The sequence below is a fragment of the Stegodyphus dumicola genome, chromosome 4 (genome assembly GCF_044657685.1).
Source record: "Stegodyphus dumicola isolate Sdum_Otavi_A_Nest chromosome 4, ASM4465768v1".
NCBI lineage: Eukaryota > Metazoa > Arthropoda > Arachnida > Araneae > Eresidae > Stegodyphus > Stegodyphus dumicola.
The window spans coordinates 9807523-9823929 of NC_140771.1; the positions used below are offsets into that span (position 1 = coordinate 9807523).

Below are 16407 nucleotides of genomic sequence, written 5' to 3' on the forward strand. Positions count from 1 at the left end.
GTTTTCCATTTATGCAGATTTTTCGAGTACCCAAAATAAAATTTTCTGAGCTTTCCCTGAGAGAAACGAATAAAATAATTAAGAACAATTCAAGATTTATTGTTTTTCCTTTTAATATCATTCTCTAGTGATTCTTTGGAATTAACTAGTATATAATTTTTTAATTTATAATTTTGTTTCATATGGTATGCCAAAATCATTTTCATATACGTAATTTATGTTTTCAAATACTAAAAGCACATAAATTGCATACAGTTTCATTACTTTTGGATCGTAATCTAACAATTAAACAAAGAAACTCTTTTGGTTAAAATATTTTTCATTTTGAATTTATTCAAATGATGTTAGCTACATGCGAATACTTCAAGTCTGCTATTATTTTCTAGAACATGAATTCTATAATAAATCTGTGAATGAGAACACTTTTTATGGAAAAATTGATTTATTGATCAAAATTTTCCTCGACAGTTGGCATATAAGTTTTTGACACTTAATCTATTAACACCTGAAACATTTCCCTAAAGCATTATTGCAATTTTTAGCTACATATATATGTATGAAAATGAATGTAAATTACAATCAGGTATGAAAGTAAAGTTTTTATGTCTGTACTTTTACAATTTTTCGGGAGGAATGTTTTAATTATCACTGTAGTAGAGAAAGAGTTTTATGTTTAATTATATATAGATATGATTGATGTGTGTAATTATAAGGCTTAATGCATGTGGTATCTAGAGACAAATGAATAAAAAAGAAATACAAGTTAAATTCTCCAAAAATTCTTTTATTCTCAATATCTGTTATACTTATAAGTATATCATTCACATTTAAGTATTGCATCAAAAACATTTACAAATTTTGGAATATTTTCTTCATTTGATAAATCATCACAGCCATACGTTCTGTAAATGAAAATCTTGCCACTGCATACCTAAAATAAGAATTCGACAGTTTAGTTCATATGACTTATAAACTACAATTAACCCATTTATAGTATAGTCGATAATAGTGAATTAATGGCATTTAAGAAATAATTTAATATCCCGTAACTTTTGCCTTAGAAAAAACGTTAAATTATTTTCTATTAAGAGTTAATTTCTAAATCGACTTGCATGTCGTTTCCAGATTCTAAATAGTTGATAGATCCTTCCTTTTTTGCCGATGGTCTTTTACCAAAGGAAAAAATATTATCTAGGCTTTTCCATTTTCTCAAAGAAAAGTACATCTGCATATTGTTTGAGATAACACAGACTTTTCTTCGTGCTATTGTATAACTGTCCATTTTTCTTCAAACATGTTCACTTTGAATGCTTGTTTACTTTGCTGTCTTTCCTCTATAAGCACTCTTTGAAAGCTTTAATATGTGAAGATCTGTAACAAACTCGATAATATTTATTGAAAATTTTTATATCCTAATAATAGATTTCTCCCTCCCTAAATGTTTGAATTTTTAAGCTTCTAGTCAAAACAAGTACTCTTGTGGGATGAGTCCGTGAGTCTTCCACCACTCTTTCCCTTTCACCCAACCATTCAAGAGGACCTTGGACCTTCAGCTAACCGTGTACTCTGAATGACCGCATGCTGCGCAAACACAACACATTCGGAAATGTCCGTGCCTTTTCCGGTAATCGAGCACTGACCTCTCATTACTGTAGTCAGAGTCACTGACCTCTCATTACTGTAGTCAGAGTCACTGACCTCTCATTACTGTAGTCAGAGTCACTGACCACTACACCAGCTGGTGGACAAACAGTTTAGAAATACTATTTATACATAAAATAAAAGTGTATTCATGATAGCTGTATGGTGTATCATAAAGAAATATCAGAATGTTTAATTTAGAGGTGAACTGTAGAAAGAATGTGGATAATTATCATACACAAATGTAATATATACGAGGGCATTTCGAAAAGTAAAGATACAATGGCTCGTATTTCTTAAAAAACATTTATTTAGAAAACGTCAGTTACATCTTATTAACTGGATTATTTATTATTTTTCGACATAATCACCCCCCGCCCCGTTATCCAAATATTTGTTAAGTCGGTGCACAAGCTTTTGTATCCCACAGTCATAGAAGGTTGCCACCTGTTGGAACCCAGCGCGCACACAATTTCCTGTACCGTAACTTGACAGTCACAACTTCATAAAGAGTTGTCATTGACACTTCCGTTATGATCTGATGCAATTCTTTCAATTTGAGACGTCTGTTCGCACGAATTGCTTCCTCTGTTCTCTGAAGAAGGGCATCAGAAATCACAGATGGCCGACCTGTTCTTTGTTCGTCATGAACATCGGTTATACCTTCAGAGAAATGACGACACCATTTCGTTACATTTTGTCAATTCATAATGTTCCCATAAACAGAAACAATTTCTTTGTGAATATCAGCTGGTCGCCGACCTTTTGCATGAAGAAAACGTATGACGGAGCGCACTTCGCATTTTGCGGGATTCTGAATCGGCGCAGCCATTTTAAACACGACTTACTCCAACCAGAATCAATGTTGAAATGCAGAACGACAGCGAGGAGAAAGCTAACGGTTCAAGGTTAACACCTGTGTTGCCAACTTGCTCACCAAAACTTTTCTTTTCCTCTGGCGTATGATGTATCTTTACTTTCCGAAATGCCCTCGTATATATTTTTTTTCAATTTCAAAGACAAAGCTCAATGTTTAATTTACAATTAAGATACAATAACATGACGAAACACAATAACACGCTGATGCGAATGTAAATACAAGCTAATTTCTCTCAAGATCTCCACGATAATTCATGTCTTCCCTTAAGCAGATAATCCATGTGTGCTTTACCATAATAATCCCAATAACTCAAGTCTTGCACTCTCCCCTCCCCCCCAAAAAGAAAATCGTTATTATCGTTATTATTCTTTTTTTTTTTTTTTTTTTTTGTTTTTTTTTTTTTTTTTTTTTTGTTTACTTTCACGCCTTTTATAATTAATGTACATCTAATCATAGCCTTGTGTTGACAGCATGCTTTGGATTTGTCATCCATAGAATTCGGTCGCTAGAATATAGCTGAAGTATAACTGCTTTAATACTTATTTTTAATTATTATTAAAGGTTATGTATGGGTATTTAAATATTACTCGTTTACAACGTAATTTGTATAAAATGGGAGTAATTGCGTTTATTAAAGTTTTTTCAAAATGAGACTTCTCATTCAACTTTTGCGACATTTGATTAACTGCCGGTAAACACTAATTTTTTAAATAAATTATATTTAATTGCTAATTAAAAAGTTTCTAATTTTCCAAAAAATTAATAAATTATACTGCTTGCTAACGAAACGTTTCTACTTTTCAAAGCGGTCTCAATAATTATAAATAAAAGCATTAATTTTATGTGTTTCATATTTTTTAATTACTATTTTAAAAATTTGGGAAGTAAATTATTATTCTGAAATTTAATATCTATAAGGGTTGCCCAAATGAAAAGTGGACACGTGCGATAACGTCAGAATGAATGCATCGATAGCAGAGCCAATGCGCAAGGGCGGCATGATGTATGCATCTCAGAAGGCGTTTAACCGTGAAACCTGTTTGTAGGAGATCAAATTGTGCGAAAGGAAAGTCGTGCTATCCACGGATGCGTCCAGATCAGAACAACGCGCGGTAGTACGGTTTCTGGTTGCGGAAGGTGAGCGTAATGCAGACATCTATCGAAGAATGGTAACAGCGTATGGCGACCACCGTTTAGGTCGTACGGCTGTAAACAAATGGTGTAAAAGTTTCCGTGAAGGGCGGCAAATGACATCGGATCTGCCGAGATCGAGCCAAGCAAACAAAGAGATCACCAATGATTCCATTGCCTCCGTTAATGAAATGATCCAAGCTAATGGAAGGGTTACGACCCGTGAAATTAGTCACGAACTCAACCTGAGTAAAGAACCGGTTATCCACAAACATCTGGGGTACAGCAAAGTGTGTGTTGCATGGGTACCAAAACACCTGACCCTTGATCATCAGAAACGACAAATGGGCTTCTGTCTCCAGCACTTGATCTGTTATGAGGAGAATCATCCATTTCTGAATCATATCGTTGCGGGCAGCGAGACCTGGTGCCATCACTATATACCCGAATCCAAGAAAACGAGTATGCAATGGAAACACAGCTCATCTCCTCCGTAATAGAAATCGAAAGCAATGATAACTGCACGGAAAGTGATGCTTTCATTTTCCACTTTTAATTGAGTTCCTGCCCCAAAGGAACACTGTAAATTCCGCACAATATTGCAATACTCTGAAGAAACTGCGACAAGCAATACAAAAACAAACAGCCTGGCCTTCTCACACAAGGAGTGATCCTTTTGCATGACAATGTCCGCCCACACATCTCCCAGGAAACCCTGAGGACCTTAAACACATTTCGTTGGGAGGTTTTGGAGAACCCGACCTACAGTCCGGACATGTCACCCTATGACTTTCACATCTTTGGACCACTTAAGAGAGCCTTACAGGGGAAAAGTTTCCATTCGGAAAACGACGAATTCCAAAACGACGAATGGGCTACTGTCTCCAGCACTTGATCCGTTATGAGGAGAATCCCGCATTTGCTTTCATTTTTCTTCGATTGTCGTGTACCACCTTTTAATCGAGTTCCTGCCCCATGGGAGCTCTACCGATTCCGCACAATATTGCAGTACTCTGACGAAACTGCGACAAGCAATAAAAAACAAACGGCCAAGTCTTCTTACACAAGGAGTGATCCTTCTGCATGACAATGCCCGCCCACACATCTCCTAGGAAATCCAGAGGACCTTAAACATATTCCGTTGGGAGGTTTTGGAGCACCCTACGTACAGTCAGGACATGTCACTCTGTGACTTTCACATCTTTCGACCACTTAAGAGAGCCTTACAGGGCAAAAGTTTCCATTCGGACGATGAAGTGAAGGAAGCCGTGCAGGACTTCCTCAGGAATCAACCCCAATCTTTCTATATCAAAGGCCCCGAGCTGCTGCCGCAACGCCTGTGTTGAACCTGTGTTTCAACGACCATGGCAGTTTCTTTTGATTTACAATAAAGGTATTATTTTTCTTCAACTTGTCCACTTTTCATTTGGGGAACCCTTATATTTACCTTTTCTGGAAGGTCAGTGTGCCGAACGAATAAGACCTTTGAACATTTATTATTTCAGGTGGATTCCAAACGAGCTCGTTACCTGGGCGTTTTAGTCATTTTAACCAAATATAATATGAATGTGAGCCCATTTCTCTTAAAATGGTCCTCCAAGAAGGGTTCTTCCCTTTTAGGCAGATAGTCTCATGTACTTTATTTAATCGATTAAGCAACAGCAAATTCAACCAGTCATTATTATTTCTTAATTATGACTCTTAAAAGGAAGCTCCGATTCTTTTAATTTGATTAGAAATAAAATATTCAAAAAATATTGTATATTTAGAGTAAATAATTCAAATAAGACAAAAAAATTAATGTCATAATTAAGTATTTAGAAAAACTGAAAGATAAATACCTCGGAAAAGACAGCTTTTACTTCTTTAATATCATTGGACAGTATGCGATTAGAATCTTCAATTAAATGAAGATCTTGCTTCAGTTTCTGTTGAGGAACGTAAGATTGGTTGAGTTTTGTTTTTGCTACATGAGCTTCAATCACATCTGCCAAATCGCTTGCGTTTACGGGATGAGTAGAAATTGTTGTTAGATGGCTACAAACGATTTTGACGCGCTGATCAAAATGTTCTGCATTTTCTAAATCTTCTCTAAGCTGAAAAAAAGGGGGGAAAGTAAATGAAAAAATATGCTATTTCAAAATTTCAGTTTAAATCTTCAAATAATTAATTAAAATTTCAAATAAACTAAATAAATATTTAAAAATTAAAAAAATTTAAATGTCATAAAATTAAGAAGGAAATACAATCTCATTTTGCTATGCAGACGTAATTTTAACTCCTGAAGTAATTTCAGGCTGTTCAATTAAGATATGTAGTACGTGGAGATTTAGCCCTCGAGAAATTAAAGAGATAGAACAAAATCTTATATTTAAAATGAAAAATACAAAATGCTAAGACAAATTGGTAGAAAAAATTGTTATGATTTTATGTCATCATATATTATTGCCAAGCGGAGACTTGTGTTCGTATTAAATAAAGGAAAGCCTTAATTATTATGATTTAAATGTTAAGTAAGATGTAAATGTGCATTTATTTCATCGGATCTCGTGCGTGTGAGGCTTGCAGAAAATATTTTTTCATGTAACAGTATTTTGTGACGACACAAAATGAAGGAACTGAAAGCAAAAAGTACCTGAAAAGATAAAAAGTTAATGTAATTTTGTGTTTCTATCTGAAATGATAAATTTTAATATGTTTGTATGATGAAACAACAGTGTACTGTTAGCTTACTTACTACAGTTCAGTAGGGAGAAGGGGCTCCATGACCTCGCTTATTAACCCTACATGGTAAAATGCGCCAACCCTTAGAGGCAATCAAAGGACCAACTCCCCCTGTCAATCCAGGGGGAATTATATGATATACATACACTCTGGGAATAAGTTTCGCAAGCCAGTTGGACGGTAAGCATCCACCAACAAAGTAAAGAATAAATCACATTGTAGTCCGTTCCCAAGCGTTGACCCAGGGGAGCCAAATTTCCAAGGATAATCTTTGATATCAAACCATATAACGTCTCCAAAACCATGAGGCAGACAGTATAGTACCAGAATGGTCACAGCCGAGCTTGAAATTACCACCGAATAAACGATGGATTTACTCTCTGTGAAGATCTACTCTATAAGTCGAGTTTGTTTAGGTACAAGTCCTAGCCAGAACGTCAGGGGTTGCCCCACATTCGACCTCCGGGGGATCTTATTTACTATAGAAAATTGTTTCATAATTCGCAACAGATTATATTTCCTATATATTCTTTGTGAAGAAATATTTTAATATTTAGAACTAAGTCTGAATAAATGAATATTTTGAGTTTTTCCATTCGGCACTGAGTTATGCACGCTGTTTCAAAACAAGCTAGTTTCACTATTGCTGCTATGTTATTCAGTCCATTAGGTGGAGCAGGAGACATGAAAAATGTGCAGTGCCTCTCTGTGATTTGAACTTAGGACCGTCTGATGGTAGCCGGACGTGCTTTCCATTTACATCATGAAGGCAGCAAATTGTAAGCAAGGAGAAAATACTTACATTGTTTTACAAGTAGAAATTTATGTTGATGTATCGGAAATGAGTTTTTATGCTGTGTCTTTTATACTATGGATACTTACTCTCAGAAATAACTGTTACTAATAATATAGTATAATTGGAACCCCACTCGATGCTTCGAAAGGTCTAGGATTCGGGTTCCGGAGAGGGCATTGCATATTTTTCACCTCTTCTGCTTAAAAAAAAGGAATGCTCTACAGGTGGAGCTTGAGTTAAAAGGTGGTGGCCAAATCGTCACCATCAGAATTTGGCGATTGTGTCCCCTAATCCTCAGTTGTCCTTTAAAAGGTAAAGTATATAGGAGGTATTAGCTCCCTCCTTTCCGCGTGCCTTCGTGGTGTAATTGGAAACATACTCGAAGCGTATTAAAAAAGTCTTGTGTTCGAGTCCCGGGGAGGGGATTGCACATTTTTCACCTCTCCTGCTTCCAAAAAACCTAATGACTGTACAATATAATGAGGCGATGAAGCTTGTAGAAACTAAAGAACCTGAAATTAATTTATGCTCTTTCTCAATAGTTCATTCACAATCGTGATTCACAATGTAACTTGTTGAATTGCTTACAATTTCAATCTCTGCGTTGAGATGTCTCTAGAAAAATCAGGATACATTTACAATTTTAATAGGATTACTATGTGTATATTTCAATGGATTCAGCATTTATTTAATCTGTTTCGTGTCTACATAAATCGGTGGTTAGATTTATGATCGTTAATAATTTTCGCTATGAATATGAGCGATAAAATATCGCAATTTTCATATTTTAATACAGGAATAATTTTAATAAAATGTAACTTACTTTAAGTATTCCGGCAGGAGAAATTTGCTCTACGAATTTACATAAAATGTCAACTTCTGAAATTCCTTTTTGGTCTTCGTTGCTAAGATTATTTCGGAGATCTGATGAACCATCCAGGAGAGTCAGATTCGTTACGTCTACACCTGCCTTTTCACTCTGAAGTGCCATTTCAAATGCTATGCTTCCACCTGTTGAAAATCCCACCAGGTGAAGAGGCTCATTTCTTACTTCTGTGATTTTCTGAAAATAAATGCAATACGTTTTGTATTTATACCTGTAGTGATTTGTGTTCTAAACTCTATGACGACCTTGAAATTGTATTACCACGTAATAAACTTAGCTTTAAATTTAAAAATTCGTTATTGGTATAATCAGAGTTTTGTTAAGAAGAAATTAAACTTAACGCATACTAAAATAATTTTTCACGTGATTAAAACTAAAATTAAGATGTCCTGATAGTGCTGTTGTTTGATATCATTAGATTTTCATTAAATTACAGATGTAACCAACTGCAGTAGCTGCTGTGAAACTTGAGATTTGAAGAACCTTTTCACACAATGTACATTTTGCCGGTCCCTTATTCGGCCCATCAGTGGCCAAGCGGCTAAAGACCTCTGAATACTGATAGCTCGACTTGGATGAAACTCAGGTGAATGGGTTGGTTGCATGGCTAGTTTTCATATTTTTGACGTCAAGTTTCCTTAGAAAATGCTCCATAAGGGCATCCTTCCCCTTATCATTCACAGTCCTTGTGTTTTTTTACCATATTCAAGTAACCTAAGCTATTTCCTTATTCATTAACCTGCACGGTATTTTTAGTTTATTTTTCATTATTAAATTAAATAAAAATAGTTTAAATAATCACTCGAAGATCCTACTATTAAATCACGGACTCCAGGAGTTCTAAGGATCATAGTTAAAAAAATGTAATACTACTGTTTACTTTCTCTTTGATAAAATAAATCTTAATATATTACTCATAATAAATTATTTTGACAAGAGAACAGAATGTAATAAAAGAATGTATTTTGAGTGCCTTCTTGCTACATAGACACTATACGCTTACGAACATTCATGTCTTTCCCGAGATTCGAACTCGGGCCCGTTGATATGGCAGTCAGCGTTACTAATCACTATACCGTCACTAATCGCTATCACGTAATGGATAATAACAATTTCTTTTTATAGGAAAATCTAGAAATTTTGAAAGAAGGTTACGTGTTCCTAATTTTAAAATTAAAGAAACTTAAACTGATGTAGATTTTGAAGAAATTTTGATTGATTTCATAGAAATCAAACATAGGTCCCTCTTCAGGAACTACCTAGAAAGACCTATGTTTGATCGATGTCGACTTAGGTTCTTGAATGTTTTATTGAAAAAGTAAAATAAAAGAGCATTTTTGAATTATATTTGCTTGCAAATTTAACTTTAGATTTAGAGTAAACTCTTGCCGAACGCGAGAGTTACATCAGACTCTGAGTGGAGCTAGACAGAAATGGATCTCCTTGGGGCATGATTACAGACATCGATGCTAATGTAATTGTTATAAGAACTGAAGCAGCATGACAAATAGAGAGAAACCAGCTCCATTCTATATGTGACTGTATCTTTGATTCATCCGAATATGAAAGAAGTTGTCAATGCATGGAAAAATGAATGATCAATCAAATGCACATCCTGTGTATAGAAGCAAATAGTCTACATGGCTGATATACAAGATCCACTCATGCTTGGACTTGATTTTCTTAAAAAATATGGATTTTGTTTAAATGTCAAAAATTATATACTGAACACACATCTAATATGATGTTTGGACTGAATGAGATTCATTTATTAAACAGTGATATAACGACAAATAAAAATTAAGGACAGTGCAGAAAGCTGTTCAAATCAACTCCACATATTATCAGAAGCATATTTTATGTCCAATTTTCAAATACGAAATATCTTCTCTTTACGCACAGTGCCAACAATCAGTAAAACTACATTAAGACAAAGCAAGACTGTTGCCATTGGGTGCACGTCTAAATCGACTGTTAATTTCCTGGAAAAAAAATGGAATAAGAAACATGTATCAAGGCCATATCCTACACTCATATCTCTACTAAATGTCCTGATGTCTCAGATCCCTACCAAATTTCCTGATGTATCATCCAGGGAATTTTTGGACTTTTAAAAAAACCCTGGGTTTTAAAAAGCGCATTGTCCAGACGTCGAATTACAACTCTCCTTGGACTTTGGAAAATTGTTCAAGAGGGATGAGATAAAATACCTCTACTAAAAAAGCTTTATTATCTTGCAGATTACGGTGTAGAAAGATGGTGAAGAATAAGGGTTATCAAATGGAACATTTAAAACACAAAAATTTTAGGTAAAATATTTCTGTAAATACAATGAAAATCAACTAAAAAGTGTGAGAACAGCTTTAGTAGAGATTGCGGAATAGAATATCTGCTTACTAGAATTTTTCTAAGCGGCTTCCATTGCATAATACAGAAGTTTCATAGCAACGTAGATATGAAAGTAACTTACATTTAAATACCACGTGCAAAGAGCTTCCATGTCCGCAGATGGAATGTCCTTCGTCCAAACCAGGGCAAATGCGGGATTATTAATGCTCTTCCCTAATGCATGTATTTGCTCCAAATCTCCGTTTCCTACTGTGACTATAAAAACTGGCTTTCCTGTACCTGCATGGTTGAGAGGGATAACAGGTTCGGTATGGACAGTGAATGCTGGAAGGTTTACTTGAGCAGTGGTCACTAGAGTTGTCGATTTATTGCCAGAACTTTCCTTCGCCTTTTCTGCATTTTCCAGGAGAAGTTTGACATCATCAAATTTCATCTCTCGAATTTCTTGCATTGTTAGTGTGACATCACAAGCGGATTCTAGCAGGTTTTTTATTTCAATTCCGATCAAAGAATCAATACCCATCTCACCAAAGCTTCGGAAGTTGTTTAATTCTGATAAGTCCTTCATTCCTAAAAAATCAAAATGGTAATTTAAATAATGCCACTTTTCTAGATTTGCTTAAATAAAGGTAAGTTCCATTTTTTTTTATTTAACTTAAGGAATTATAAAACTGACAATAGTGATAAAACATGTATCTGCTAATCAAATGATTAAAAGATAAATAATTTTAAATACTACTCAAATAATTCACACTAAACATCAATAAATTTAGCAAATGCGGCATAACTAATTTTTCTTGACGACGCAAAAATAATCAGAAAATACTGATGTTGAATTATAAAATTTTGTATGGAATTTTTTATGTTAACGATTTTTTTTTTTTTTCTGATGAAGAGAATCTTTAGAGAATTAAGATTGAATTTTGAGAAACCTTTTTTTTTTTTAAATTTAGTTAATGCAAATAATTCTTAATTGAAAAATGCGTAATAAAATTCCCAAGCAATTAATTTCATAATTACTAAATTGTGAATTAATTATCAGTTGGGATATTTTCCGAGTAATAATTTGAAAAATACGAAAGAATGCATTACATTGAATGCACATTTGACATTTTGCGTTACACTGAATGCACATTTAAATAGCATTACAGAAGTATAGTTTATTTATCGACAGTGTATTGCTTTATAAAAACTAATGCAAAGAAACAAAACAAACACAAACGAGATAAATAAAAAGAAAGAAAATCGTAAAGGATTCCGATTTTAACATCGCACCAGAAGATTTGTTAAGGATTTTTATGCTCTCACTGAGAATCGTATCTTGCCAGTCAAGGAGCTATTCTAACCTCCTTGTTGCCAATTTCCGTTTAGACGCATCGTATGTTGCCAATCTGCGACAATAAGTTCCGCCTTCGCAGTTTCATTTATGCAATGTTTTCCAAGCTCTTACTGATGGCTGTTCAATAAAAATTCAAAAATCAGGACTTAGATGAGTTCTAAAGTTTTAAGGAATATTGAAAAGAGCTGCCTGTTAGGAAATTTCTTTCATATAATAATTATTTTTAAAAAGTACCAATTAACTTGAAATGTCATACTGTATAAACATTTTACTACCATTTGCTATAAGGGTAACCATACCTTAGAATAAAATATTCATAGAAATACTATTCGCAAAATACTTGACAGCCATGGTTCATAATGCTTCATACTTCTAATACTTAAACATGAAATAAATAAAATACTTAAATATGAGATTTATTGAACGGAATCCTCTCTCGTTACATAAACATAGATAGTCTCTAAAAATCATCTCCAGAGCATTTCGAGAATTGTTAAAAATTCTATTACAAGTTCCCAAAACACCGTGATTTCTACTTGATACTTACATATCGCAAAATGAAATATATAAGAAACCAAAGCTAAATATTCTTTTTATTAGACTTCGCTATATTTATCCAGTCATTTAATGTAATGGTAAATAAAAGTTTTGACATTTGTTTTTTCCAATCACTCATATTTTTTCTATCTTAAAAATGTACCTGTCATTTAAAAGACACTGAAGTTATAATTATATGATCAAAGGAGTTCGGATGTTCAGCCAGAATAGCTCTTTCGTTTCAGAAATTTAAAAACAATACAGACATGATCAGACAGTATCGTTACTAGAAGCTTCAGCAGGTTATCCATATTTTCCAGGAAGCCACATAGCAGACGTAAGAAAATATCTGAAAGTGTTAGTGCAGACAGGTCAAGACTGATATCTCTCCATTACCTGGGAAGGCATACTGTCATAAAGTATATTAACAGAAAAAGTGGTAGAAAGTTGGTAGAACAGAAAGAGTGGTAGATATAAATTTTTATATCAATCCTCTTAGAAAGAATGTTTTAAGAAGCTAATTTTTCTCTCGCGTTATAGATTGTATAAAAAAACATGATCTTTAATATGATTTAGATTGTTTCAGCCGATATAAGAATCGGGTTAATCGGTGGTAAAGAATAAACACTGCTGGAGTGTTTTATTTCTTTGTCATTTAGTAAAAAATCTTTTAATAAAAATATTTATCCTTTACTTTGCTCTATACTTTGTTTATAGTTAAAATGTCTAGAAAAGGAAAAGCTGTCTTCAACTGAAACGCAGTTGATGCAATAGATATTTGAAAAAAAAAAAAAAATGACAAGAATGCAAAATTTATGGAAGTCTAGCAATCGAGAAATCTTGATTTTCTTGTGTGAGCACTGAAAATAACTGCAGAAGGAAAGATGAAAATTAGGGAGAAAAGTAAGCAAAAATTTGAAAGGAAATTTGGCTGTCAGACATACCAAGATGTTTAAAAAAGTTGGACGCTTTTGAATATACTTTCAGGATACTTTAAAGAATTTAGGTGTTCAAAGAGAAAACACTTGGACGTGTACACCAGCAAATACCATCAATTCAGCTTGAGGTTAACAGAAAAGACAAAAACGATATCATTGCAGATTAAAGGGAAGAGCGACTGGTTCGACTATATGGTTCGGTTTTAGACTGGTAGTTCGGTCCGAGGTTCGAATCCCGCGAAAGGGCCGGCTGTATAGGCGTTTTTGTGGTTTTCTCCATGTGTAACGTGTATTCGAACCAGTTTCCCAAGTCCTTCCCGAAGGCATCCCTCCTTCGGGGTTTATTTTATTATCTCCTTCCATAGTTTATTTAACTATGGCAAAGCACACTAGGCAGATAGCCCTAGTGTGCTTTGCCATAGTTAAATAAACCAAAACCTCTTGACGAAACCAGACTTTCCTTTCATCTCATACCTTCAAAATGCTAATCTCTAAATACTGATAAAGGCTCTGACTTAAATACTGATGAAATGGATTGAATTGGATTATTAAGTTACGGCAAAACAGAGCTATCTGTATAAAAGAAAGGATGACTTCGTGAAGAACTTTCTAAGAGAAACCAGCTGGCAAACACGATACACGTAAGAAAATTCACGAAAACGCCCCTGCAACCAGCCCGTTTACCGGGATTCGAACCCCGGAGTGAACTACCAGTGTTCAGCGACTTTACCGCTCGGCCGTTTGTGGGTCTTTATGAAATGGAGGGCGATAACTCTATTTAAAATGATTGTCATAAATACCAAGATGTTTCGAAAAGTTGGATACTTTTTAATATACTTGCAGAGTGCCTGAAGAAAAACAGCAAGAATAAAGCAGAATGCCTGAAGAAAAAATAAATTTTTGCGTAAAATTTAGTATTTGTATTTTTTTAATTTAAAACTTTCTTAATCTTATGATATTTGATTCTTGCGATTTCAAGAACAAAATATTTGACTAAAATATAACATTTTAAGAAACCAAATGTAGAATGATAAAATTGTGTAAAGCAATGGGCACAATGATAAAACTGTTTAAAGCAGTGTATGCAAGTCATCCTAAGTTAAAATGTCGGTTATACATCTCTCTTATTTATATATATTTTCTTAAGTGAACATTGAAAGGCATGTTAAATGTGCTTTACTGTATTTTCTCTTTTAATATATGCAGTTTTCAAATGCGTCGTAGTCTGGGTTACAAAGTATTCTTCCGAAAGAAAGCAATTCAAATAAATAAAATTAAATTCTGGGAAATTTATGTTTATAAATATATTTAAAATGATCACTTCGAATGAAGAAACAGAAAATTTTAAAGTAATTATCTGAAGAGACAATGCAACACTAACAATTAAAATAAAAGGCTAAAAATTTAAAAATTACCTAAAATAGCAACTATGACTAAAAATATAGTATAAAGAAAACTATTTGAAAAAAATCTGATGTGTAACACCATATGACATCCTTGTACGGAATATTAAATTATACGCATTTTTTATTGCATTTCATTTAACTTATTAGATTGAATTAAACCTACTTCGCCGACAGCGCATAAACCACAATAGAATAAATGCATTCTTTAAAATTTACTTTGTTTACCATAGCGACACTCTAGCACTAGGTTTGCTTAACAGTATTATATTTCGTTCATATTATAACTCAGAATGCACAAAATTTATATCATTTAAAGAATTATCTAATCGTTGCCACATGTTCTATTCAAATACTATAACAAAGCTAGAACGATGTATAAAAGAAATTAAGCAAACAAAACGAAAAAGAAACAGTTTTTCACAGACGATTGAGTATTTCTCATTCAATTAATTCAGTTCTCACTTCGCGACAAGCCAAAAATACATAAAAACTCAAAATATCTGTATTAAAAATTACGAAGTAAATCTTAAACACTTATTTGCTCGAAAAAATTCCAGAAAGGATTAAGCATGATTTAATTCGCAGTAATAAATGAAGGCGTTATTTTTGTGTTGCGAAGCTTAGTCTCTCTAGATTGGAAACAAATCTATAATTCTGCTGTTTCAAATGTAAACAAATATGTCCGCCATGTTATTTAAAACTTAACCGCACTTAAACAGCTTTTAAATTGTTGATAATTGTACAAATATTGCTTCCGGAATTACGAAAGGCATAAAAACTTTAACCGGAAGATAAAAACAACATAATTCAATCATTTTTAAAGCAAAAAATATACAATTTACAAACATATAAGAGTAAAGAAACTGAGATCATTGAGCCGGGTAACAGAGTGGATATATTTCTAAATATATTTATATACGTTTGGCGCGGCCGATTGAAACCAAAATACGAGGTGCACATCTACATGTTATAGTAGTCTTATATACAAAATTTCGACGTTCTGAGGCTACTCGTTTTCGAGTTATGCGAGATATGTACATACGTTCGTACAGACGCCACGAAAAATTCTTTTCAGAATTCATTTTAAAGGAGTTTTATAATTTTTTTGGAGGTAAAGAGTCTTTTATTCTGTCCTTACGTATAGATATCACACAAAAACATCGTTAAATTGCATTCGAAAGCGGTCAAAGTGGATATTTTCGTTTAAATATGCTACCTGAAGCTTTTCGCGATTACAAGACTTCCTTTTTACTTTATACAAGGAAGTAAAAATAAATAAAGAATGGATGCACCTTTGATTTAAACTACGCAGTTCAAATGAGTAAATAGAAATTTTTAAAACAATTATTCGAAAGAAACAATGCAACATAAATAATTAAAATGGTGTGGTAGTGTATTTAATTATGGCAAAGCACACTAGGGCTATCTGCCTAAGGGGAGGGATGCCTTCGTGGAGGACTTTCTGAGGGAAACTGGCTCGTATACACGTTACACATGGGGAAAACCACGAAAACACCCATGCAGCCAGCCCGTTCGCGGGATTCGAACCTCGGACCGAACTACCAGTGTTCAGCGACTTTACCGCTCGGCCGCTGGTAGGCTAAACAATTAAAATGAAATTCGAAAAAGAAAAAATACTTAAAATAATAACAATTATAATTAAAAATATAATATGAAGACCATTATCTGAAAAAAGGATCGATCGTAAGTTTTTTCCCCTCACGCACGAGGTAGAAAGGGAAAGGAAAATAGATTGTCATATATTAAGAAGTTCGCCAAG

General features: G+C 33.8%; 1 protein-coding gene across 2 annotated transcripts in view; it reads right to left on the reverse strand.

Annotated features, from left to right (window-relative positions):
- Positions 1-768: 768 nt before the first annotated feature.
- Positions 769-16407, reverse strand: part of LOC118187786 (fatty acid synthase-like) — a 171565-nt gene continuing 155926 nt past the window's right edge. For both annotated transcript variants that reach the window (XM_085814529.1, XM_085814530.1), the window contains 4 exons: positions 10529-10977; positions 7996-8235; positions 5494-5748; positions 769-931 (listed from right to left, as the gene is read on the reverse strand). In XM_085814529.1, the coding sequence (XP_085670655.1) occupies positions 818-931; positions 5494-5748; positions 7996-8235; positions 10529-10977 (1058 nt within the window). In that variant the 3' untranslated portion in view covers positions 769-817. The remainder of the gene's footprint in view (positions 932-5493; positions 5749-7995; positions 8236-10528; positions 10978-16407) is intronic.